Raw genomic sequence first — 27,214 nt, forward strand, 5'->3', positions numbered from 1 at the left:
CCCTTTGGTACCTGTCAGTCCATTCTTGAGTTCTGTGATTCTGCTGCTGTTTTGTTCCTTCAGTTTTTCCTTTGTTCTTATATTCCACAGATGAGTGAAATCATTTGGTATTTCTCTTTCTCTGCTTGGCTTGTTTCACTGAGCATAATACCCTCCAGCTCCATCCATGTTGCTGCAAATGGTTGGATTTGCCCTTTTCTTATGGCTGAATAGTATTCCATTGCGTATAGTACCACATCTTCTTTATCCATTCATCTATCGATGGACATTTAGATTGCTTCCAATTCTTGGCTATTGTAAATAGTGCTGTGATAAACATAGGGGTGCACTGATCTTTCTCATACTTGATTGCTGCATTCTTAGGGTAAATTCCTAGGAGTGCAATTCCTGGGTCAAATGGTAGGTCTGTTTTGAGCATTTTGATGTACCTCCATACTGCTTTCCACAATGATTGAACTAACTTACATTCCCACCAGCAGTGTAGGAGGGTTCCCCTTTCTCCACAGCCTCGCCAACATTTGTTGTTTGTCTTTTGGATGGCAGCCATCCTTACTGGTGTGAGGTGATACCTCATGGTAGTTTTAATTTGCATTTCTCTGATAATTAGCGATGTGGAGCATCTTTTCATGTGTCTGTTGGCCATCTGTATTTCTTTTTTGAAGAACTGTCTGTTCAGTTCCTCTGCCCATTTTTTAATTGGGTTATTTGCTTTTTGTTTGTTGAGGTGTGTGAGCTCTTTATATATTCTGGACGTCAAGCCTTTATCAGATGTGTCATTTTCAAATATATTCTCCCATACTGTAGGGATCCTTTTTGTTCTATTGATGGTGTCTTTTGCTGTACAGAAGCTTTTCAGCTTAATATAGTCCCACTTATTCATTTTTGCTGTTGCTTTCCTTGCCCGGGGAGATATGTTCAAGAAGAGGTCACTCATGTTTATGTCTAAGAGGTCTTTGCCTATGTTTTCTTCCAAGAGTTTAATGGTTTCATCACTTACATTCAGGTCTTTGATCCATTTTGAGTTTACTTTTGTATATGGGGTTAGACAATGGTCCAGTTTCATTCTCCTGCATGTAGCTGTCCAGTTTTGCCAGCACCATCTGTTGAAGAGACTGTCATTTCGCCATTGTATGTCCATGGCTCCTTTATCAAATATTAATTGACCATATATGTCTGAGTTAATGTCTGGATTCTCTAGTCTGTTCCATTGTTCTGTGGCTCTGCTCTTGTGCCAGTACCAAATTGTCTTGATTACTATGGCTTTATAGTAGAGCTTGAAGTTGGGGAGTGAGATCCCCCCTACTTTATTCTTCTTTCTCAGGATTGCTTTGGCTATTCGGGGTCTTTGGTGTTTCCATATGAATTTTTGAATTATTTGTTCCAGTTCATTGAAGAATGTTGCTGGTAGTTTCATAGGGATTGCATCAAATCTGTATATTGCTTTGGGCAGGATGGCCATTTTGACGATATTAATTCTTCCTAGCCATGAGCATGGGATGAATTTCCATCTGTTAGTGTCCCCTTTAATTTCTCTTAAGAGTGACTTGTAGTTTTCAGAGTATAAGTCTTTCACTTCTTTGGTTAGGTTTATTCCTAGGTATTTTTTTTTATGCAATTGTGAATGGAGTTGTTTTCCTGATTTCTCTTTTTGTTGGTTCATTGTTAGTGTATAGGAAAGCCACAGATTTCTATGTATTGATTTTGTATCCTGCAACTTTGCTGTATTCCGATATCAGTTCTAGTAGTTTTGGGGTGGAGTCTTTAGGGTTTTTTATGTACAGTATCATGTCATCTGCAAATAGTGACAGTTTAACTTCTTCTTTACCAATCTGGATTCCTTGTATTTTTTTGTTTTGTCTGATTGCCGTGGCTAGGACCTCCAGTACTATGTTAAATAACAGTGGGGAGAGTGGGCATCCCTGTCTAGTTCCCGATCTCAGAGGAAATGCTTTCAGCTTCTCGCTGTTCAATATAATGTTGGCTGTGGGTTTATCATAGACGGCCTTTATTATGTTGAGGTACTTGCCCTCTATTCCCATTTTGCTGAGAGTTTTTATCATGAATGGATGTTGAACTTTGTCAAATGCTTTTTCAGCATCTATGGAGATGATCATGTGGTTTTTGTCTTTCTTTTTGTTGATGTGGTGGATGATGTTGATGGACTTTCGAATGTTGTACCATCCTTGCATCCCTGGGATGAATCCCACTTGGTCATGGTGTATGATCCTTTTGATGTATTTTTGAATTCGGTTTGCTAATATTTTGTTGAGTATTTTTGCATCTACTTTCATCAGGGATATTGGTCTGTAGTTTTCTTTTTTGGTGGGGTCTTTGCCTGGTTTTGGTATTAGGGTGATGTTAGCTTCATAGAAAGAGTTTGGGAGTATCCCCTCCTCCTCTGTTTTTTGGAAAACTTTAAGGAGAATGGGTATTATGTCTTCCCTGTATGTCTGCTAAAATTCTGAGGTAAATCCATCTGGCCTGGGGGTTTTGTTCTTTGGTAGTTTTTTGATTACCACTTCAGTTTCGTTGCTGGTAATTGATCTGTTTAGATTTTCTGTTTCTTTCTGGGTCAGTCTTGGAAGGTTGTATTTTTCTAGGAAGTTGTCCATTTCTCCTAGGTTTCCCAGCTTGTTAGCATATAGGTTTTCATAGTATTCTCTAATGATTCTTTGTATTTCTGTGGGGTCCGTCGTGATTTTTCCTTTCTCGTTTCTGATACTGTTGATTTGTGTTGACTCTCTTTTCTTCTTAATAAGTCTGGCTAGAGGCTTATCTATTTTGTTTATTTTCTCGAAGAACCAGCTCTTGGTTTCATTGATTTTTGCTTTTGTTTTATTCCTCTCAATTTTATTTATTTCTTCTCTGATCTTTATTATGTCCCTCCTTCTGCTGACTTTAGGCCTCATCTGTTCTTCTTTTTCCAATTTCGATAATTGTGACATTAGACCATTCATTTGGGATTGTTCTTCCTTTTTTAAATATGCTTGGATTGCTATATACTTTCCTCTTAAGACTGCTTTTGCTGTGTCCCGCAGAAGTTGGGGCTTAGTGTTGTTGTTGTCATTTGTTTCCATATATTGCTGGATCTCCATTTTGATTTGGTCATTGATCCATTGATTATTTAGGAGCGTGTTGTTAAGCCTCCATGTGTTTGTGAGCCTTTTTGCTTTCTTTGAACAGTTTATTTCTAGTTTAATGCCTTTGTGGTCTGAAAAGTTGGTTGGTAGGATTTCAATCTTTTGGAATTTTCTGAGGCTCTTTTTGTGGCCTAGTATGTGGTCTATTCTGGAGAATGTTCCATGTGCACTTGAGAAGAATGTATATCCTATTGCTTTTGGATGTAGAGTTCTATAGATGTCTATTAGGTCCATCTGCTCTACTGTGTTGTTCAGTGCTTCCATGTCCTTACTTATTTTCTGCCCGGTGGATCTATCCTTTGGGGTGAGTGGTGTGTTCAAGTCTCCTAGAATGAATGCATTGCAGTCTATTTCCCCCTTTAGTTCTGTTAGTATCTGTTTCACATATGCTGGTGCTCCTGTGTTGGGTGCATATATATTTAGAAAGATTATATCCTCTTGTTGGACTGAGCCCTTTATCATTATGTAGTGTCCTTCTTTATCTCTTGTTACTTTCTTTGTTTTGAAGTCTATTTTGTCTGATATTAGTACTGCAACCCCTGCTTTCTTCTCACTGTTGTTTGCTTGAAATATGTTTTTCCATCCCTTGACTTTTAGTCTGTACATGTCTTTGGGTTTGAGGTGAGTTTCTTGTAAGCAGCATATAGATGGGTCTTGCTTTTTTATCCATTCTATTACTCTGTGTCTTTTGATAGGTGCATTCAGTCCATTAACATTTAGGGTGACTATTGAAAGATATGTACTTATTGCCATTGCAGGCTTTAAATTTGTGGTTACCAAAGGTTCAAGGTTAGCCTCTTTAGTATCTTACTGCCTAACTTAGCTTGCTTATTGAGCTGTTATATACACTGTCTGGAGATTCTTTTCTTCTCTCCCTTCTTATTCCTTCTCCTCCTTTCTTCATATGTTGGGTGTTCTGTTCTGTGCTCTTTTTAGGAGTGCTCCCATCTAGAGCAGTCCCCTGTAAGATGTTCTGTAGAGGTGGTTTGTGGGAAGCAAATTTCCTCGGCTTTTGTTTGTCTGGGAATTGTTTAATCCCACCATCATATTTGAATGATAGTCGTGCTGAATACGGTATCCTTAGTTCAAGGCCCTTCTGTTTCATTGTATTAAATATATCATGCCATTCTCTTCTGGCCTGTAGGGTTTCTGTCGAGAAGTCTGATGTTAGCCTGATGGGTTTTCCTTTAAAGGTGACCTTTTTCTCTCTAGCTGCCTTTAAAACTCTTTCCTTGTCCTTGATCTTCGCCATTTTAATTATTATGTGTCTTGGTGTTGTCCTCCTTGGATCCTTTCTGTTGGGGGTTCTGTGTTTTTCCATGGTCTCTTCGATTATTTCCTCACCCAGTTTGGGGAAGTTTTCAGCAATTATTTCTTCTAAGATACTTTCCATCTCTTTTCCTCTCTCTTCTTCTTCTGGAACCCCTATAATACGTATATTGTTCCTTTTGGATTGGTCACATGGTTCTCTTAATATTGTTTCATTCCTGGAGATCCTTTTGTCTCTCTCTATGTCAGCTTCTATGTGTTCCTGTTCTCTGATTTCAATTCCATCAATGGCCTCTTGCATTCTATCCATTCTGCTTATAAACCCTTCCAGTGTTTGTTTCATTTCTGCGATCTCCTTTCTGGCATCTGTGATCTCCCTCCGGACTTCATCCCATTTCTCTTGCGTATTTCTCTGCATCTCTGTCAGCATGTTTATGATTCTTATTTTGAATTCTTTTTCAGGAAGACTGGTTAGGTCTGTCTCCTTCTCTGGTGTTGTCTCTGTGATCTTTGTCTGCCTGTAGCTTTGCCTTTTCATGGTGATAGGAATAGTCTGCAGAACTGGGACGAGTGACGGCTGGAAGGACTTCCTTTCTTGTTGGTTTGTGGCCCTCCTCTCCTGGGAGAACAGCGACCTCTAGTGGCTTGTGCTGGGCAGCTGCGCAGACAGGGTTTCTGCTTCCTGCCCGGCTGCTATGGAGTTAATCTCCGCTGTTGCTGTGGGCGTGGCCTGGCTCGGGCAGCTACTCCAAAGTGGTGGAGTCGCATTGGAGCAGGAGCTGCTGGGAGGCTATTTATCTCCGTAAGGGGCCTCCCTGCTCCCTGCAGCCCAGGGGTTAGGGTGCCCAGAGATCCCCGGATTCTCTACCTCTGGATTAAGTGACCCGCCCTGCCACTTTAAGACTTCCAAAAAGCACCCGCCAAAACAAAACAATGACCACAAAAAAAAAAAATTTTTTTTATTAAAAAAAAAAAAGGTGGCCGCTCGTTTTTCTTTATTTTCCGGCGCCAACCTCAGGCATCTGCTCACCGGTCTTGCTGCCCTGTTTCCCTAGTATTGGGGTCCCTATCCCTTTAAGACTTCCAAAATGTGCTCGCCAAAACAAAACAGCAAAAAAAAAAAAAAAAAAATTTATCGCTTGCTTTTCTTATGTCCTCCGGCGCCCGGCCTCTGGTGCCCGCTCACAATTCTTGCTGCCCTGTTTCCCTAGTATCCAGGGCCCCCTGCGCACGCACTGTGTCTGCACTCTGGCCCGGATGGCTGGGGCTGGGTGCTCGGCAGTCCTGGGCTCCGTCTCCCTCCCGCTCTGCCTGCTCTTCTCCCGCCGGGAGCTGGGGGGAGGGGCGCTCGGCTCCCGCGGGGCCGGGGCTTGTATCTTACCCCCTTCGCGAGGCGCTGGGTTCTCTCAGGTGCGGATGTGGTCTGGACATTGTCCTGTGTCCTCTGGTCTTTATTCTAGGAAGAGTTGTCTTTGTTATATTTTCATAGATATATGTGGTTTTGGGAGGAGATTTGTGCTGCTCTACTCACGCTGCCATCTTCTGATCTTCATAAGAGTTTTGAAGATAGTAAAGACAATCACCCTGAGCTATCTATCACATTTGCATGGTTTCTCTAGTTTTTAAGTGTTCCATTTTAACTTCATGAATTTGGTGATGTGGTTTAGCTATTTAGGAGTGTTTTGCAGTGTATCACCTTGGCTGGCCAAATAAGCAGGATATACTTGGGACACAGTGTATGCTCAGTGAATGCTTACAGAAGGACAGGATGTGAAGATTGGACATACCTATGTCTCAGCAAAGATTTTAATTTTTATTGTTTGAAGGGATGAGCAGCTGATAATACTAGGCCTGGTTATTTTCAAAAGTTGTTATAGTTTGTCTCTCAGTTGACCATGTTCTACTTGAAACAATCTCCTCCCTTGGCCTATAGGACAGCCTTTTGCTGGTTTTCCTCTGGTCCCTCTAGCTTCTCTTTCTCAGTCTCATTTTCTTTGACTCATTCATGATGATATTAAGATCAATTCATGGAGAGCAAAAAATGTAAATGCAGAAAAGAGCATACCAGGCATGTGGGACATGGGTCTAAAGTACATGTATTGGAGTCCCAGAATGTCAGAATGAGTCAGAAGGAATATTTGAATACATAACAGCTAAGATTTTCTATAACCAACAAATGCCATCAAGCCCTAAGTTCAAGAAGTGCTATAAACCCCAGTCAAACTAAATACAACGTAAACCACATATAAGCACTTCATAGTAAAACTGATGGAAATGAAGGACAAATTAAATATTAAATGCAGCCTGAGAAAAATAGATTACCTTTAAAAGAACAACAATAAGATTGGCAGCTGATGTTTCAACTGAAATTGTACAAGCTAGAAGACAGAAGAGTGACAGTTTGTGAGTACTCCAAGAAAATGACTGCTCATCTAGAATTCTGTACCCAACAAAATATCCTTCAAAGTGAAAGTGATATGATGCCAAAAGCACAAAGAACGAAAGAAAAATAGGTAAGTTGTACTTCACCAAAATTAAAAGCTTTTATGCTTCAAAGACCATTGAGAAAATGAAAAGACAATCCATAGATTGGGAAAATGTTTTTGCAAATCATGTATCTGATAAAGGACTTATTCCAGAATATATATGGAATTCTTATAGCTCAAAAAAAAGGACAACCCAATTGAAAAATGGGCAAAGGATTCGAATAGATATTTCTTCATAGAAGATATACAAAAGGCCAGTGAATACCTGAAGAGATGCTCACAGTCATTAGCCACTGGGAAATGTAAATCAAAACCATGCTATACCACTTCACATTCATTAGGATGTCTATAATCAAAAAGAAAACAAACATTGGTGAAGTTGTGGAGAAATTAGAGCCCCTCATACATTGCTGGTGGGAATGTAAAATGATGTGACTGCTTTGGAAAACAGTCAGGAGGTTTCTTAAAATGTTAAATGTAGAGGTGCTGTGTTGATTTAGCAGTTCTACTCATAGATATATACCCAACAGAAATGAAAATATATGTCTATACAAAAACTGTACACAAAAATTCATAAGGATATTATTCAAAATAGCCAAAAAATTGTAACAACCCAATGTTTATCAATGGATAGTATTTAGCAATAAAGGAAGTGAAATACTGATAAATGCTACAGCATGGATGATCCTTGAAAACTTTATACCAAGTGAAAGAAGCTAGTCATGAAGACCACATATTGTGTGATTCCATTTATATGAAATGTGTAGAAGAGGCAAATCTATAGAGACAGAAAGTAACTTAGTGGTTTCTGGGAGCTAGAGGGTGTTTTTTGTGGAAGTGAGGAGTTACTGCTAATGGATATGTGGTTTCTTTTTGGTATGATAGACATGTTCTAAAATAATTGTGGTGATGGATGCACAGCTCTGTGACTATACTACAAGGCAGGGAATTGTACACTCTGGATGGGTGAATTATATGGTATATGAATTATATCTCAATAAAGCTGTTACCAAAAAAATGGAGGTGAAATAGAGATGTTTCTAGAAAATAGGCACTGAGGAAATTTTTGCCAGAAAACTCTCACTAAAGAGGCACTAAAGAGAGTTATTCAGGCAGAAGAAAATTCTCACAGACAGAAGCACAGAAATGTTGCAAGGAATGAAATGGAGAAGGCGAGGTAAGTATGTGGGTAAATTTAAATAAATATTTACTGCTCAAAAAATAATACTATGTCATTGGTTTGAAATACATTTCTCAATATCTCAAAAATAGTCTAGTGGCCTTAAATTGTCTGGGATATGATAACTTCATAATAGGTTCTGCTAAGTCAGGAAGCCATGTGATTATATGTAGCATAAATTACTAAAAGAATTACTAAGTGTAACTTGGACTAAATGGAACAATTGAAAGGAAATATGGGATACTAAAGCAAAATAAATTAAATCATAAGACAGCAAGATAGGAAGAAAAAGGAAACCAGAACATGCAGATTAAATACCAAATGTAGATTTGAACCCAAACATCAACAATCACTTTAGGTTACTTTGATTAGATACTTTAGTTATAAAACTGAGATTGTTAGATTGGATAAAAAAGCTACAATCTACATACAGATCTTAAATATATGGACACCAGATTTTGTAAGTAAAAGACTGGAAGAAGATAAACTATGCAGCACTAACCAAAAGAAAATGGTATGGCTGTACTAGCAACAGATAACATAATCTTTATGGTAAGAAACATTACTAGAGGTAAGAAGCAAATCTCCTAATGCTAAAAGAGCCAGTCAACTCAGAAATACAAATAAATAACTATGTAGGTAAATAAAATACTGACAGAATTAAAAGGAAGAATAGAAAAATATACAGTTCTAGTTGGAGTTTAATGTACCTTTTAGAACAAGCAGATCAAAATCAGTAAGGAAAGAGGAAGGTCGGGAATCCTATTTAATAAATAGTGCAGCTGTTGAGTACACATCCTTTCCACGTACTGGGCCGTAGAATGAGTTTCAAGAAATTTCAAAGCATTAAAATCATACAGACTATACTTTCTGGCTATAGAGAAAATAAGCTAAAAATCAACAATAAAAAGATACTGGAAAGTTCCTAAATATTTGGAAATTATACAATACACTTCTAAATAACTCCTAAGTCAAAGAAGAAATCCCAGTGGAATTTAGAAAATATTTTGGACAGAAGATAATGAAAATAGGGCATATCAGATTTTGTGGGCTATAGCTAAACCTTACTTAGAGGAAAATTATAGTCTTAAATGCACATAACTGAAAAGAAGAAAGACTGAAAATCTTAATGTTTAGGCATTAGAGAAAAGCAGCATATTAAACACAAAGAATGTAAAAAGAAGTAACAAAAAACATAAATTAATAAGACAAAAAGCAAACTTGAAATACTGGAAAAGCAATATAATCAGAAGTTGGTTCTTTGATAAGACTAATAAATGAATAAGGGACATTTCCTAAACTTAGAGAAAAAAATGAGAAAGCACAAGTGACCAATATCAGGAATGAAAAGCAGATAGCACCACAGGTTCTCAAGGCATACAAAGTTAGCTGTTATCCTTAGGCATACCAACACACTTCTGGAGTTTCAATTGCCATATCTGTATTCAGGCCCAAACCCCAAAATCTCTTCCTTTACTCAATATCTCTACTTGTTTTATACATTACTTGTGAAAAACAAAAATCCCAATTTTATCCTGTCTTCCTGCCCCCAATAGCTTTTTGTCTAATGTTTCCCATGTTTGTAAAAGTATCACCAATAAATACTAATTTATCCAAACAAGAAACTCAAGCTTTGACTTTTTGAAGTTGGATAACTCCACATCTGATTAATTGCCAAGTCCTTCTGACTTTTCCTTTCTCTCTATCCCTCTTTTTCCTGGTATTACCTTGTTCCTTTCTCCATTTCCATTGCTTCCACTATTGTGCAAACCACCTTCAAATTGTCCCCAATTTCTGCAGTGACTTCCTCTCCCTTCTCTTTCCACACTACAAAGCTGGTCCTGTATGCATCTGCTTACAGCCATTTCATGGCTTCTTGTTGCCCTAGAATCAAGTCTAAAGTCTACTGTGGCCAGGAAGTTTCCCTCTCTGGAGCCCTTGGCCTGCCTTCTTTCAGTGTCTTGATGACTCAGACTCCTGTGTCAGGGCTTGTGCATCCACCATACTTGAGCTCCCCAGACTCCTTCCCCAATGAAAACAAGAACAGAAACAAAGGTGACTAATTGTCCTCTTCATTTCTCTGAACTCTGACCAGCTGTTTCGTGACTGGTCCCATGCACAGCCTGGAGTGCTCCCTGGCATTTGATATGGCACAGTGCCTGGCACAGAGGGGCACAGGAAAGGATTATTGATCTGAATGAGTGAATGAATGATAACTGATCAAAAATAATTCTGAAATTTAGGGTTGATATTACTTTTCAATTTGGATAAATGAAACAGCAAATGGGAAAAGTACCTGTAAATATAGGTATGTATTACAGCCTTTTCAAAAGAGGTTAAATGCATTTTTGGTTATTTATTTAATGATAAACAGGTGTTTTACAATAATTCAAATATTTACCAGATTATTACACCTCCTCAGTTTACGCTCTTACTTGGAGAAACCCTACCTTTGTCTTCTTTGGAGACCTTGGCAGAGGCCCTTGCCAAGGTTGGTGAGCTGCGCAATTTTGTTGACTTAAATCAAAATCTAAGGCTTGATTTGGAAATTGCCTAAATCAATTTCAGGACATTGCTTCCCTCACTGAGGTTGGTGGCCACAAATAACATAACTTATTAAGGGTTTTTAAGGAAGTAAAATCCAACTGCTTTCAAGTGAATATATTCATATTAGTTCATAATCCATATATAATGGATCTTCAAAAATACCCTAAAACATTGGTGAATGTACCTGCGATGTATTTGTTGTTCTGACAAGGCTCAATGGGCCCTTAAGGATTTAAAGGTTTAAATATGATTTTTCAGAGTTAGTCAACAGGACCTATTTTTCTTCTGATGTCATGTAAATCAGTCTCATTTGGTCTTTTCTTAAGAAAACAAAGTATTACTTGTATTTTTAAAATATGTAAAATTACATCTTTGTAGGAAATTGTTTTTATTGTAAAATACATACAAAGGAATAAACATGAAAAGTATGTATAGTTTGAAGGAGAACGAAATGAATGCCATGTCCTCACTACCCATCTTAGGAATTGTCAGAGGGTAGCCATAGCATGTATGCCTTCCACCCTGTCCCTTTGCAGGGGTATAGTTTGTGGGGGAACCTCAGCCCTATTGGGCTGAGCCAGAATTTTGTATAGGTTTTGTTACAAATTTGAAAGAACATGTGGCACTGCTTGTTGGAAAGCTCTCTTTCCAACTTCTCCTGCTTGTCATCTAAGTCCAGTTTCTTATCTCTGCCTTAGGAAAGAATTACAAAGTTTAAGGAAGCCACAGGCGTCATGACTGTTTAGCAAGAGAAGCACCATCTGAGGGGAAAGCAGGTGTAGCTCCCTTAGAACTGACCAGCTGAACTGACATGCTGACTGCCTTTGTACTGCTCTTAGAGCTGGGATGAGCCTGAAGTGGGGTGCCCTGGGGGTCCATAGTAAACCCAGCCCAGGAGAGATACAGGGCCTATAGCAGTGCTTCATTCCTGAGCCAGTAACAGGGCTGGCTTGAAGTCCTGAACCTGTGCCATTAGAAGGGCCCTGCGCTTGCAGATGCTCTCTTGGAAGTTTTCATACCTCTATCTCTGAATGTGCATTTTGTAAGTGAAGTACCATGGGACAGTGTAACCTGCTCCGGGGACCTGGAGCCACAGCTCCTGCATGGTTTTGCTTCCTGCTGCCTCCTCACCTACCTGGGAGGGATTCTTAGCTGACTGCACTCCTATTTCCTGGAGCTTTGGGCTTTTCCACCCAGCAACTGCTGCTGTCCTCTGTCCCTGGTGGGGGCGTGGGCTTCAGGGAGGGGCGGTGCCAGGTATGCACATGGTGTCTGAGGGCTGGGTCCAGCCTTTCACCCACGACTGATCCCTGGCTCTGAACACTTGAGTATGAAATTGCAGTCTGTGGGGGACTGCCTGTCTGCTGTGGGTCAAGGTGGCAGGCTCATGGGAGGAGGAGACTGACTTAAAGCACTGACTATGAAACGTCACTCACATCTTGGGTCCACTGAGTTGTTCCTCTGGTTTGGGCTGGTGTGACTGACATCTGCTGGGCTCTCCTGAGTCTGTCTCCAGGCAGGTGGTGGGTCATCCGGAGGCTTGCAAATCCAGACTGGCCTCACTCAGTATGCCAGTTGGCAGGCTTTGGCAGGAGCAGCTGGAATAACCAGGCATCCCAGAGGCTGGCTAACCCCGGCTTTTTCGTGTGGTGGCAGAGTTCCAAGAGCAGCAAGAGAGGACTGACCTGACCAGCAAGTATCTCTCAAATCTCTTCCATGTCACATTTGCTACTGTGTTGGCCAGAGCAATAAAGGATTAGAGGAAGAATCCACCTCTTGGGAGAAGGCGCTGCAAAGTCAGATTGCAAGGGATGTGGATGCATGGACGGAAGGAACCAATTAAATGATTAAAGCAAATGACATTTATTTTGGCTTTTCTTTAAAAAATCAGCTTATGTTTTCCCACTTCTGACCTGTTATCAAAATTAAAGGATAGCCTTTGTGTATATTTATAAAATGGTTCCAGGGTTACACAGAAATTTTATTGCCTAGACTAAGGATTACTGCAGACCTGCTGCCAAACCCAGATAATCATTAAACCACCCCGTAACATGCAACTTCACTGGATTAAGGAAAGAAAAGAATATATAAACTGAGACATGGCATTAGCCTTGATTTAGGATTTTTTTTTCCAGGATGGTGAGGCTGCCCTTTCTTTTTGAATGCACTGTCTTTGTAGGAACAGTCAGAATAACCACTGAGTGACCTTGTGCAACCTGTCTGGAAGGAGAAGAGGGCTCTATCTCTGGAGATTGAGGGCCTGTTTTAATGGCCCTTTTTGACCTTGGCAGAGTGGCACACAGTATCTGGGTATTTGGAAGGGTCCTCCACTTCGATCTGTGACTGACTCCTCCTGAGCATCCTGCCCCACAACCAGAATCCTGGCCGCAGGTTTATAGCCTGCAACCCGATCTGAAGTCTTCCTGCACGCCACTGCCCCTAAACTCCCCTAAAGGCCGCACTTCTATAATAGCCCTGTAATGATATCTTCTCACATCGCTCCTGCTTTGTCTTATGTCCTGAAGTGCCCAGCAGTGTCCTGGCTACTGAACCTACAGCCAAGAAAGGAGTGCAGGGGACATTCTGCCAGGGGATCAGAGAGTTGATGTGAAAATTGTTGGAGTCAGGAAATTCCAGGACCCTTAAGTCATTCAGGAAGACAGTTGACATGAGAGGCCAAGGGAGGGGATCAGGTTGCCTCTGTGTACGTAAGAATTGAGGTTCCTGGTCAAGAACTAGTCTGGCAGGGAAGTGTCTGAGTCCTTCACTCTGTAGGCAAAGTTTGGATAGTTCCTTTGAAATAATTTATATTTTCCTTTATATTATCAATTATAATTGCACAATTGGAATTAACCCCCACTCCTGCCTACTCATATTGTTGCATTTTTTGTAACTTAGTTTTCCATGACATGATCGAATGATTCATTTAGTGTACCTATCAGTTTATAAAAGTGATACCTAAAGCTGATCCCCAAAATATTTAGGGGATTTTACTGTTTCAATGTGTCAGTCCAGCAGGGACACCCTTTCTACTTACCCCTTGGCTCATGTGATGGTTTAAATATTAATCTCATGTGTGTCAGGTGTGATGAAGCAGTGGGGCTTGTGTTGTGAAATGGAACAGGAGTGTGGATTGACTTTTTTGGTATCTTCACAGGCCACTTGTGTTGTTAGGACCCCCTTGTGCAGATGTGTCCCGGCTCCCTAAAGGAGGCAGTGGCCAACCCTGCCCCCTTCCTGTGGCTCTATGGTGAGGACACCACACACACTTGATGAGGGATTAAAGGCACATCTTTTCTGTCTTAGTTGAAGAACTTGCTGGCACAAATAGCTCAGCTATTAATTGGGGAGCAGGGTTGAGACAGGCTTAGGATGTAATGGCGCCTTCCTTCTGGACTGGGGCTGTTTTAAGGAGGATGCTTGACTCTCGGGAAGCTGTGGCTGCTGATTATAGAGAAGGCATCCAGATGAGGATGAAGAGCACACATTTTGGCAGCTGGTTTAAACAGCTCTTTATTCTCTTCTGTGCTCTGTTTGTGTGTCATATTTACTCAATAAAATGATCTTTCAGGGACGTGAGCATTTATATGTTCCTTGGTGCCTGGGCCTGACATGATTTTGTTAAATTGGACTATGGAAATGGTGATAGTTAATGATGAATGTGAGTAGAGGAATGATGAGAACAGGCAATTCTGCTGAGGTTTTGGGATTCTGTTGCCAGAAGGCTGGGAGACTGTGAAGCTTCTTGCTGTGTGGTTCAGGGCTAGCTGGAAGCAGGTTGAGGTAGGCACCTGGTGGATCAGGTGAGTGTTGAGGAAAACCAGATAGTTGTCTCAGCCTGCTGAGAATAAGATTGGAAGGCTTGGAATGGAGATGATGTGCAGAACAGCCATGTTGCCAGAAGGACTGGGCTGCATCTACTGGCCACCAGTAATTCCACCTCTGCCCCAACTTGGGAGAGAGCACAGAGCTGGGTAGGGGTGGTGAGGACGGGAAGCCAGGAAGAAGTCCCTGCTATCTCCATGTTAGGTGCCTTAAATTAATGAAGGGGTGTGTGTAGAATCAGTGTGTGCTAGAGCTGGCTTGGGTGGCTTGAGAAGGCCAACTGATATATTTTTGGGAATTTTGTGAGCCAGTTGTTGAATATAGCCATTAATAAAAATGAAATTTTTTAAGTATGTAAAAGTATGTTAAAAGCAAAGGTAATAAGTGGTCAAAGCATGTCCCCTCCTAATTGTTTTATTGCATTTTATTGCTTTTGAGGTTTTCTACATCTCTTATATCTGTAAGATAAAAACACTACATCCTGGTTTGCTGCTATGTACCTCTTTCCTACTCCATGCTCAGTGATTTCAGATTGGCAGCTTGAAATTGGCTATGGTGGGAATATTTATCTCCCACACGTGTGCATATTCTGCCTCTCTGCACACCAGAGCAGTGCTTCCTCCTCGACTTGGTTCTGTCTGTCTGGCCCGAGTGTGAACCACAGCCTCAGAATGACTCAGATCCCCTTGAGGAGAAGCAGAAGCTTTTTATCCAAAAGTTTCTTTCTCTGGGCTCACATATTTCCAGGGCTGAGGCAAAGGAAATTGTTATGGCTTAAAGGCTTCCATTATCCCCATCTTCTGGTCTGTTGATTATATGTGGGACTGAAAATAAGCAAAGGTGTTGATACTATCAACAGAACAGATCAAGTAAGCTTTATTAGTTAATAATGTCAGGAGGAGTTAAAGAGCTGCAGTGGAGTTAAGGAAGAGCTGCAGTGGTTTCCAGCTGTGCACATGGTCCGGCATACATGTTAACAGGTCCAGTTTCGAATGGAATTTTCCACCTAGGAATTGTAAAATCTAATTTCAGTTTGCAGGAGACCCTTGGCCCAGGACATGACTTCTGCAGGAAATCCTTCCTGTCTGCTTCTTCCTCAGACTGGAGGAGGCAGCTCCCCTGTGTGTTTCCCTAAAACCCTTGGCATATTTCTGACACAACAGTAGTGAGTTTGGTCATTAAACTCTGGGTTTAAATGCTTTCTCAGATCAGATGATCTATCTGTATAAAATGCCAGTCAAGAATGCTGAACCCCACTAGCATGCCTTTAGTAGTTATGAGGAGCAGTTTGTTGTTAGAGAAATAAAACAAGTGAATCAAATAGGATTAATTCCTTTGAACAATTTAAGTAGGTATTTCTTACAAATAGTTAAAAACAAATTCCTTTCATTCTGTTGAGGATAACCAGAAACAAGGACTTGTGGAGTCTCTACAAGAGTTAATAGCCTGTTATAGATGCTGACTCTAGATAACTTGACGGTCTACATTTTTCTTGCCGAGTATAAGCAAAGCACTCCTATCAAAAGAGACTAATTCCTTGTTTGAAATCTCACTTACAGTGGGAAGATTATCTGGCATTTATCTAGACGTTTTAAAGTAGTCATACATTTGCCTCCACTTTTCCCTAATCTTCTGTCATTTTGGAGTAAAAGCCTTAACTCACCAAAGAGATGAATAATAAGAGCCACACATACACCCTGAGAAATCAAATATGAGGTTATACATTTGGATTTCCTCGTAATGTTAAACTTAGGTAAAATTATTTTCCTGTGATTTAAGTGTCTCAATCATTCTAAATGTCATGTAATGCTGGCTGTTGTAGCAACCTCAAAATCTTAATGCCTTAACACAGCAGAGGACAATGTCTTGCTCTTGTCACCATCCAGGTGGGTCAATTGATACTGGGCAGCAAAATGCTCCCTCCTGTGCATTGATTTAGGAACCTGAGCTCCTTCTCTCCAGGGCTCTGTTGGTTTCTAGACTTCAGAGTCCTGCTCTGACTCCTCTGTATCCAGCCACAGGCAAGAAAAGAAAGGTACACAGTTGTGAGGTGTGTTATGGCCAGGTCTGCTGGGAGCCACCTTTATTTTCATGGATATTCCATCAGTCAGAACTCAGTTATGTGGCTATAGCCCAACTACAATGCTGGGTTTTGTGGTCTCTTTGCCCAAGAGGAAAGGGAAGGGGGTTGGCAAATACATGGCATTGCCTTGGCCTCACCAGAGCACCCAGATGACACAAGCTGCATTCTCCAAGCATGATATTTTCAAGACCTTTATAGGTCTCTAGCCATAGAGAGGATGCAGAGCATAGTGTTGAGAGCATGACCTTGAATCAAATTGCCAGTATCCAAATCCCAGCTCCACCATTGACCACATGTGACACTGGGCAAGTAAATCTCTGTTCCTTAGTTTTCTCATCTGTAAAATGGGGATAACAGTAGAAATTAATAGGGCTTGTGTAAGAATCAAATAATGTAACATAAAATGCTTAGGATTATGCATGGAACTTAATTAGCAACATATAAGTATTTGTTAAATAAATTAAAAAAATGAGACTAGTAACAAAGAGGCCTAATGTCCTCTTTGGTAAATTGCAATCTGGATATGTTGCTATTCAGATGGAGAATGTTTCTTTCAGTTCAATTGTAAAAATGTTTATCAGGCAACTATTAATTGTAGTGTGCCAGGTTTGTCCATAGAATCTGAATAAATGAGCTTCTTACTGAATCAAAGGAAACAGTGTATTTTCCCCACCAAATCTACCTTTAAAATGCTGTGACTCTTAATTTATAGTCACCTTGGCATTGTGATCCTGGTTTCCACTCCAATCCATGGCTTTTTCTGGATCCCCCCAGAGAGGAAAGTGATGTGGTTCAGTGCCTAGAGGGTTCCTTCTCCCCTGCCCACGTCCACTGGGTCCTGTCGACGTGACTCCCTTAATAGGTGTCATTGCTGGCTACTCATTATGCATTTTGCTTCCAATCTGTTTATACTAACACACCACTCTTCCAGGTATGATCTGAATTTTGGAATAATGCTTGACTTTAAGAAACAAATGAGGGCAACCTAAAGCGATTTCTCCATGCAAAGCCTCCATCCCAGGAGCAGGCTGTGCTAACAGGCTCTTTCTCTTGCAGCTCGACGACTGCACGCTGCAGCTCTCCCACAACGGCACCTACCTGGACTTGGAAGCTACCCTGGCAGAGCAACGGGACGAGTTAGAAGGCTTCCAGGGTGACGCTGGGTAAGAGTGACAATTGTCTCAGCTGACTGGTCCTCACCTTTCAAGAAATGGGGTACATTGAGGGCTTAAAATACTTTGGAGAATCCACTATAGCTTTGACCTCTTTACTCACTTTCACACAAAAGAAGGGAGATTCAGGTGACTCACCAGCAATAACCTTTTGCATTTTGAGCCATTCTTCTTGACAAGGCTACTCAGGCATAGGAAAATTTCTGGTATGGTTTAGTTAAGTACAAAGTACACTCTAAGTTTTTAAAAAATGAAATAAATTAATATTTTCCAGATTTGAGTGGGATTGACAACTATTTTAAACACTGTTTTTAATGATATCTTCCTAAATATTTATCTTCCTTGGGCAGATGACCTAGTAGATCATTTTATACTGTATCATCTTTTGAGCTCATTACAGTGGAGAAAATAATTATTAATTATGTTAATTAACACCAAAGGAATTTTTAGCTTATATGGTTAATCGCTTATTACTTCTGATTGCTATGAGTCTGAATAAGGAAGGACTTAAAAAAAATCAGAGATGTGTACAGAAAGTGAAATCACTGTAGGATTATACACATATAATCATCCATTTGTACATTTGTTAGATTATTGAAATAGCCTTCTTATGGGGACCACTTGCCTCTTTGTCTATCCCTCATCCATCCCAGAACCAAGTATATCTCTGATTTCATCACCTTCCTCCTTAGAAACTTTCAGAGGTTCCCTGTTGCTTTCCAAATAATGCTCAGCTATCTTAATCTGGTGCTCAGGGACCTCCCCAAAAGTTGTTTCGAAGCTCCCTTGCCTGAGTTAAAAATATATTATAGACAGATGAATTTTACCTGAGAGTGGTTTTCCATGAATGGCTCAAAAAATGAGGAAAAATGGGAACCCTTATAGTGTTAGTTTCTTACCTGACTCCAGTGTGTATTGATGAATATCACAGTTAATGGCCCTTTTCCCATTAATTGTCCCTCTTCTGTGCTGCTAAACTCTGGTAGGCCAGAGCTGGGCCTGTCTGATTATCCATCACCTAGCATTTTCTCAACACATTATAGGCACTCAGGGAACATTGGTGTACAGATGAATGACAGGATCCCAGCATGGGTTCCTGAATGGTAAGACCATGAGCCCCAAGACTGGGTCCTCAGTAAGAACCAGCAAGTTTCTCTGAGGGCCTGTCTCCCAAATAGTTCCAAGGGCTATATCAACAGTGTGTGGAAAAGACCCTGGAAGCTATCAATAGGCTGTACACACATGGGGGGTATCATTAAGTCACAACAGATTCTACTCATCATCATTTTTAAAAAATTAGTGTAATTGGATTTATTGACTTAAGAGAAATTCCATTGCTATAGATTTTTACCAAGTATTTGACAATGATGTTTCATTATATTAGATATCAGCATTCACACTGGATGACAGTCTAATTGGATAACTTCGTGACTCATTGATCAAACAGACCCCACTTATAAGTCTTATAAGTAGACCATTGGAGTTTGAAAATTGTCTCTAGTGGTATTATGATTGAAGACCATGTCCTGTTTGAATTTTTTCTTTCTTGCCAAAACTTGAGTGATTTGGAGATGGAAGCTTAGGGACAAAAAAGTGTTAGTACATTACCCAACACTATCAAGAGTTAAGGGTGGAGAAGAAAATAACATTTATGGAGCACTTGCTCTGCCAACTGCTATATTAGGTACCTTATTCACAGTATGTTTGTTTAATCATTCATTCTCTGAACAAAAATATGATTGGATTTTATTGTCTCCATTTTTCATTTGAAACAACTGAGGGTCTGGATTAAATTACACATCTGAGGGGCAGAGCCAGTAGATGGTGGAGCTAGGTTTGAACACAGGTGTGACCACTTTCCAAGTCTGTGCTCCCCTGCCATCCTGGGAGCTTTTGGGCAAAGACATTTCAGGTGTACTCAGGATGTACATTTGTACTTTTTGTAACATTAGGTTGGTTCATGTCAGGACATCAAGAGTCCCTGGCTAAGACACTGACTGTAGTTGAAATAGCACCCAACTCCCCGCAGGGTGGAGCTCCAGGGAAGATACATTTGCTACAGATCACAATGTCAACATCAGCATCCAGGTGCGGGAAGCCCCACCATAGCTGTCCCTAAAGAGCCAGGGACCTCAGCTGCAAGCTAGCTTATCAGAGGATGTTCTGGGGCTTACTTTTTCCCTTTGTCCCCTTCTGAATCATCTCCTGGCCATGGGTCCTTCTGATAGATGCAGCCTTAATCACATTTCTGCACCCTAACAACATGGAATTCTGGGGAAACAAATTATGGCAAGATGGGAAGGCAGGCTCATAATGTGGGAGGCACCAAACAGGGAAAGGTAGCCCAAATGATGTTGGGAAGCTGCACATTTGACTGGTGGGCTCCAAACTCACCCTCAGGTTGGGTTTATGTCTTTGAAATAATCATGTTTCACCCATGTCCTTTGGAACATACTTGGGCTTCACTCCTGTCTGCCTGGAAGAGTATGAAGAGGCCACCTTTACTGATCTCTGGTGGGGAGGCCCCTCTGTTCCTGGCCTGGGTTGCAGGAGATGTGCCAGGATGGTGCTGTCCTGGTATTGCCAGGTCACCTCGGTTATCTCCAGGTCATTTACTACCATGGACCACAGGCAGCACACGGAAAATCTCTAGGAGCTGCTTGGAAGCAGCCTGCAGGCTGCACTTTCCTGCGCAGGTGGGAGGTGTCTGGGCAGATGAGCAGGATCACTTGAACTGAGTGACCCTCCTAGGTCCTCTTAAAAGTGTGGCATTTGGCAAAATTTGTGTGCCTAAGAACACATGTCTCCCATGAATGGGAGTTAAAATATAATTTCTTCCTAGTTAAGAATTGCTTTTTTAAGGCATGAAAAAGATAAAACCTGTCTTTCTCTTGATTTCTTTGTGTAAAGTATAGCAAAAAAATCTATTAATGTTGTGGTCTCCTAATGAAGAGGTGTGGCAGGCTGTGTGAAAATGGGTATTTTTCATAGTGTCCTGAATGAATTTTCCTTGCTAGGGGAGTTTGTTTCTTTGTTCTTGTCCATTACCTTGTTCTTTTATGCCAAGACTAAAAATTAACTCACTTCTTGTTTAGAATTATCACTCAAGCTGTAGCTAACCAGTGAAGAGGAGAAAGACCTTGAAAAAAGTGAAGGATGAAGCAATTATAACGCTAGTGAAGTGGAGCCTGGTCTGTTTATTACCTTCCAGGGCCAGGGACATCAGCAGCCATGGCATGGGGAAGTGGAAACGGAAACCCTGAAGCCTCTGGATTACTACTCCTGACCCTGGTTGGGTGATCTTGGGCAAAGCATTTCACCTCTGATAGTAATTTGGGAAATTTCTTTATAAAATGAGGACATTATAAGCCAACTGCATTTTCCTCCCCATATCAGCAAGGATCACAACAGGTTCTCTGGCCCCTGAAGAGAGCAGAGCAGAGGGCAGGAGAGTATAGTGGTTAAGGACGTGGCTTTGCATTTAGTTTCATGGCTGTGTGAGTATGGGGATTTTACTTTACCTCTCTGAACTTCAGTTTTCTTGTAAGTGGGGATAACATAATCACAATACTGCCTCCTTGGTTGTTGTGAGGTAAAATGCAATGATATATCTAAGATTTCAAGCTAGTTCCCAGCATGTAAAGCAAACTCAAAACCAGTAGCCCTTACTGTCTGAATATATAGTCAGAATTTGAGAAGAAGATACAATATGAATCACTGGACTTTAGAGCTAGAGAGGTCTATGCAAGTAAATCACAATAAGATTGCATATTTGCAGTTCAAAAAACCAAGGCTGGAGACTTGTTTACAGGACAGAGCTGGCCCAGAGAACTTCCCTGACTTTTTTGGCTTGCTCCCACACACACTGCCTCTCAAAGGAAACCAGTGGCAGTGGAGGTCCAAAGGGAACTGTCACGGGGAAGGTGAGGTTTGAGGTGTGGATTAAGTGAAGGTTCCTATGGCCAGGATTCTCACCTGGCCCTGGTCAGCTAGCTCACTACACATGTGTGGGCAATACATTGCTATTGGCTCTATATAAAGAGCTCTGCCCAGTGTGCTGGGCAATACAGTGGCAGGGCTGCACAGCTGCAAGGGTGCAGAAGAGCAGAAATTGGAGTAGTAGCAATGCCGAGGACAAGACTGAGACATCTGTGGGGGTTGAGAGGCCCGAAGGCAGAGACTGGCTTGCTGCATGCAGACTTGCTCTAAGTGGCCGGGATTCTAGTGATTGACCTGCTACTGTGGGAACAAAGTTGGGTATAACTCTTTCTCCCTAAGAACATTCCATTGTCATTCCACAGTCTCATTGAATCCATAGTGAACTTGCCCGGGGCTGAAATCCATTGGCAAGACAGAAGTTAGCCCTGAGCAGGAGGTAGTGGCTGTGGTGAGGGAGGTGGGAGCATGGGAGAGCTGAGAGTGAGCCTGAGAAGCTTGGGCCTTCAGGGGTGTCATGAGGATCAGTGTGGCTGTAGGACATCCTGTATGCATTCCAAGGTTCTCCTGACTTTAAGTAAGTTGGGGCCCTCACCCTTCCCTCAGGCCTGTGCCTGAGGATCAGATCCCCACCACATACCCCATTACAGTCACTGTCCATCAGCATAGTAAGATGCTATAGAGCCATTACTTGTCTTCTCCGTGCTATACTTCCTTCCCTGTGCCCCCTATATTATGAGCACTAATCGTAATGTCCCTTAATCCCCTTATCTCTCCCTTCCAATCAACCCACTCTCCCTAGTCCCTTTCCCTTTGGTAACTGCTATGCCATTCTTGGGTTCTGTGAGTCTGCTGTTGTTGTGTTCCTTCAGTTTTCCTTTGTTCTTATACTCCACAGATCAGTGAAATCATTTGGTACTTGTCTTTCTCTGCCTGGCTTATTTCACTGAGCATAATACCCTCTAGCTCCATCCGTCTTGTTGCAAATGGTAGGATTTGTTTTCTTCTTATGGCTGAATAATATTCCATTGTGTATATGTACCACAGCTTCTTTATCCATTCATCTACTGAAGGACACAGGTTGCTTCCATTTCTTGGCTGTGGTAAATAGTGCTGCGATAAACATAGGGGTGCATATGCTTTTTGAATCTGTGATCCTGCATTCTTAGGGTAAATTCCTAGGAGTGGAACTTGTGGGTCAAATGGTATTTCTATTTTTAGATTTTTGAGGAACCTCCATACTGCTTTCCACAATGGTTGAACTAATTTACATTCCCACCAGCAGTGTAGGAGGGTTCCCCTTTCTCCACATCCTCTCCAACATTTGTAATTGTTTGTCTTTTGCATGTTGGCCATGCTAACTGTTGTGAGGTGATATCTCATTGTGGTTTTAATTTGCATTTCTCTGATGATTAGCAATGTGGAGCATCTTTTTATGTGCCTGTTGGTTGTCTGAATTTCTTCTTCCGAGAAGTGTCTGTTCGGCTCTTCTGCCCATTTTTTAATTGGATTATTTGGTTTTTGTTTGTTGAAGTGCATGAGCTCTTTGTATATTTTGGATGTCAACCTCTTATCGGATATGTCATTTATGAATATATTCTCCCGTACTGTAGGATGCCTTTTTGTTCTACTGATGGTGTCCTTTTCAGCAACTGTATTTTTTTTTGTTTTTTTTTCAGAGGGCATTTCTCATATTTACTGATTAAATGTTTGTTAACAACAATAAAATTCTGTATAGGGGAGTCAATGCTCAATGCACAATCATTAATCCACCCCAAGCCTAATTCTCATCAGTCTCCGATCTTCTGAAGCATAACAGACAAGTTCTTACATGGTGAACAAATTCTTACATAGTGAATAAGTTCTTACATGGTGAACAGTACAAGGGCAGTCATCACAGAAACTTTTGGTTTTGATCACGCATTATGAACTATAAACAATCAGGTCAAATATAAATATTCATTTGATTTTTATACTTGATTTATATGTGGATCCCACATTTCTCCCTTTATTATTATTATTTTTTTAAATAAAATGCTGAAGTGGTAGGTAGATGCAAGATAAAAGTAGAAAACATAGTTTAGTGTTGTAAGAGAGTAAATGTAGATGATCAGGTGTGTGCCTGTAGACTATGTGTTAATCCAAACTAGACAAGGGCAATAAAACATCCACAGATGCAGAATCAGCAACTGTATTTTTTAAGGTGTCTATCTTCCTCCTGAATTTGTTCCTTAGCTCTTGAGTATTTTTCTATAGCTCCATTAGCATGCCTATTACTTTTATTTTGAATTCATTTTAGGATGATTGGTGATTTCAGTGTCACTGAATCCTATTTCTGGTGTTTGAGGTTTTTTGGATTGAACAAGGTTCTTTTGTCTTTTCATAATCCTATTAGTGAGAAATATTAGGTTTGTGTAGGCAGTGCCCTATAGTGCCCAGAAGCTCTGTTCTTCAGAGCTGCGCAGTATCTGGAGAGATGGCAGTGGTCACAGGCGAGTGGCGCCAGTGCCTACCCTAAAGAGCGAGGTCTTTCCTGCTTCTCGGCCACAGTGCCTGTTTCCACTGTCAGGGCCAGTGAGTTGTACCCAGGGAGTGGCCTCTAGGTTAATCCCTTAAATTGCTGTGGGTAGGCAGCCCTCTGGATGGCCTAGGGTGAAGGCGGGGGTCACAGGCGAGCAGCCCAGGTGTCTTCCAGGAGGACAAAGTCCTTTCCTGCTTCCAGGCCGCATCGCCTGCCTCTGCTGTTAGGGCTGGTTAGCCGCATGCAGGGAAAAGACTCTTGAGTTAAGCTGTGTAGTTGCCGTAGGTGGGGCTGCCCTCTGGCTGGTCTGGAGCAATGGTGGGGACATCGGGTTTGTGTGCAGGTGCGGGTGACAGTGGGGAGGAAGAAGCTGCAGGCTACTTATTGCAGTGAGGGGCCTCGGGGATGCGTTGCCAGCCAGTGGGATGGATCACCTGAAGCTCCTGAAAGTTCCCAATCTGCTGGGCTGGGTGTGCCAGGACGATTTTGTCCACCTGTTTCTTCTCCTAAACCCTTACCCCTTTAGCAGCCCTCTCACTGTTGGGAAGTCTTTCAAAGCACCCACCTTTCTTTTGTCCCTGGGCAGCCTGTTGTGGGAACCTGTTCACAGTCTCAGTCTATAACTTTGGTTTTCAGCCCCGGTTATCTCCAGAGCACCATGCAATGTGGATTTGTGCTCCTGGAATCGATTTCTAGAGCTGGGTACTTAGCAGTCCTGGGCTGCTTCTCCCTCCCCGCTCTGATTCTCTTCCTCATGCTAGTGAGTTGGGGTGAGGGGAGTGCTCGGGTCCTGCCAGGTCGCTGCTTTTTTACTTTACATATATTCCATGAGGTACTCTCTTGTCCCAGATGTAGACTGTCTGGTGTAATCTTATTTCTGGTCATTCTTTTAGGAATAGTTGTTTTTGCTGTATTTTAATAATATATCTGGTTTTCGGAGGAGATTTCTGCCTCACTTCATGCCACCATCTTTTTTCACCCGTGATGATTTAATTTTCCTCTGAAAGTTTTAGGTCTGAAACAGAAAACAAGGGCATATTTCCTGGAAAAGTGGGGAGAATGATTAATTTTAAACAGATGACCTGATTATTTCCCCCCAAAAAGCAAAAAGAATTGGTTAAAAGATTTTAGAATTAATAATAGCAGAGAGAGGGCCAAATATAAAATAAATACATAAAAATCAACCTTTCTCCAATATGTTAGCATTCCAATTAGAAATTTTGGTGGTGGAAGGCAGAAAGCTACCAGATTTAAAGGGAGCTTATGATGGGTGTCCTCAATGGATTGATATTTGGTATAGATGAATAAAACATTGAATTTCCTGTAATTCTTCTTGAGTTCTTAGGATAAAGCTTATTTGGTCCTGTTGTGTTATTTTCTCATGTTGCATAATTTGTTTTGCCAATATTTTCTTAGATATTTGCATATTAATCTTTTGTGTGTGTCCTTTTTGTTAGGGTTTAACATTGTGGTTTAGCAGTTCCCTAAAAAGGTGGGGACTCTTTTCATCCTTTGTAAGCCCTGGAGAAGGTTATATGGTGAGGCAGTTGTACAGCAAAAGGCTGGATGGTGCTGGGGACTATGTAGTCAGATGTTCTTCTTTCAGCCTGGGTTTGTTTCTACCAGCCATGTGACTTTTTGCAAGTTATGTCATTTCTACAGGCTTTGTTATCCTCTTCTGTAAAATGGGCACAGCAATTGTACCTTTGTCAAAGGTGGGAGAAAGACAAGTGATTTGGGAGATGAAGGACATCTCTTCTGGAGCTGGCTGCACTCACCACCACTCGTCTCTGTCCCAGCTATCCCCTCCTTTGCCAGGAACTCCTGGGATCTGGAGCCTCATTCTTTGTCAAGCAGCTTCCATAGTCCTTGGCTCCCAGTTCCATAAGGGTAACTTCCATTGTAGGATTTTGTGTACTTGGGCAAGTGGAGAGGAAGGTATAATATTGAAGTAAAGGATTATGAGTGATAAAACTGTAAAATAGGCCTTTTTTGTTCTACAGTTTTTAAAAATCCATTAGGGTTTAGCCTAACCAGTCCAATTGCATGATTTCTCAATGTGCAAGCACTGAAAAGATGGTACCTTCAAAATGGTGGGCCTGCCATTGGCTTCCTTGGAAAGACTCTCTTAGTTTTCTGCAGGTGCCTGGAATCCCAGAGTGATTGCCCCACACATTCCCCGTGGGACTGGAGAATTCTGCAAGAAAAAATTTCCTCCAAATTTTTCTTTGTAGTTGTTTAAGGGTAGAAATAGGGGCTATCAGCAGACCCTTTGGAACTTTTCCAGAGCTCAAGGTGTTCTGAAATATTTTCTCATGCCATCTCATGCTTCCCCACTCTGGGCATCTAAAGCATGTACTTTGTCTACCACTCATTTGGCATTTGTTATTGCCTCTTAACTGCTGATAACATTAGTAACAGAAAATCCTCCAGATTTGCTGACTTAGGGTTTGCTGTTTCTCATAGTTGGGGCCAGGCACCATCAGTGGTTCTCTGGTTACTGCTTGCAGCTCAGCCCCAGCATCACCCTGGCAGAGGCCACGCACTGCTGGCTGTTGCCCCCAGGCTCAGAACCTCTTCCCTGGCAGTTCACACAAGCTGTTCAATCATTCAGCGCAATTCACCTAATTGAAACTTTCTTCCTAGTATGATCTCAAGTGTTGAAGGAATGTCAACATCAGGATTTTTGAGAGAGAAAGATTTTTTTCTTGCATGAGGAAGGAAGTTTTGAAGAAGTCTGTGCTTATGGGAATCTCAAACATGTTTTCTGAAGATGGGTCAAGTGTTCTGTGTTTCTTGTAAGATCTTGGAGACGAATGCCTTGCATATAGCAAATGTAAAACAATCAAATGAACAAAGTAAATAGGAGAGGCTAATTGGGATTTGAAGGGACTATGAATGCAGATTCTCTGACTGCAGCTGCTAGGCTGGAGGCTACTGAATGCTTCTGTAAGACTATGCAACTGGTTTCCTTTCTTTTGTAAAATAATAAAAAAACCCATTTTTAAAACCATGCTTTCCCCTCTTATCTGATTTCAAGAATAAAAACTATAAT

General features: G+C 41.3%; 1 protein-coding gene across 8 annotated transcripts in view; it reads left to right on the forward strand.

Annotated features, from left to right (window-relative positions):
• The window catches only part of FHOD3 (formin homology 2 domain containing 3), a 525,593-nt gene that overhangs the window by 49,334 nt on the left and 449,045 nt on the right, over positions 1-27,214 (forward strand). For all 8 annotated transcript variants that reach the window (XM_036884979.2, XM_036884980.2, XM_036884981.2 and 5 more), the window contains exon 2: positions 17,587-17,693. In XM_036884979.2, the coding sequence (XP_036740874.2) occupies positions 17,587-17,693 (107 nt within the window). The remainder of the gene's footprint in view (positions 1-17,586; positions 17,694-27,214) is intronic.

The sequence above is a fragment of the Manis pentadactyla genome, chromosome 6, assembly GCF_030020395.1.
Source record: "Manis pentadactyla isolate mManPen7 chromosome 6, mManPen7.hap1, whole genome shotgun sequence".
In the NCBI taxonomy this organism is placed as follows: Eukaryota; Metazoa; Chordata; class Mammalia; order Pholidota; family Manidae; genus Manis; species Manis pentadactyla.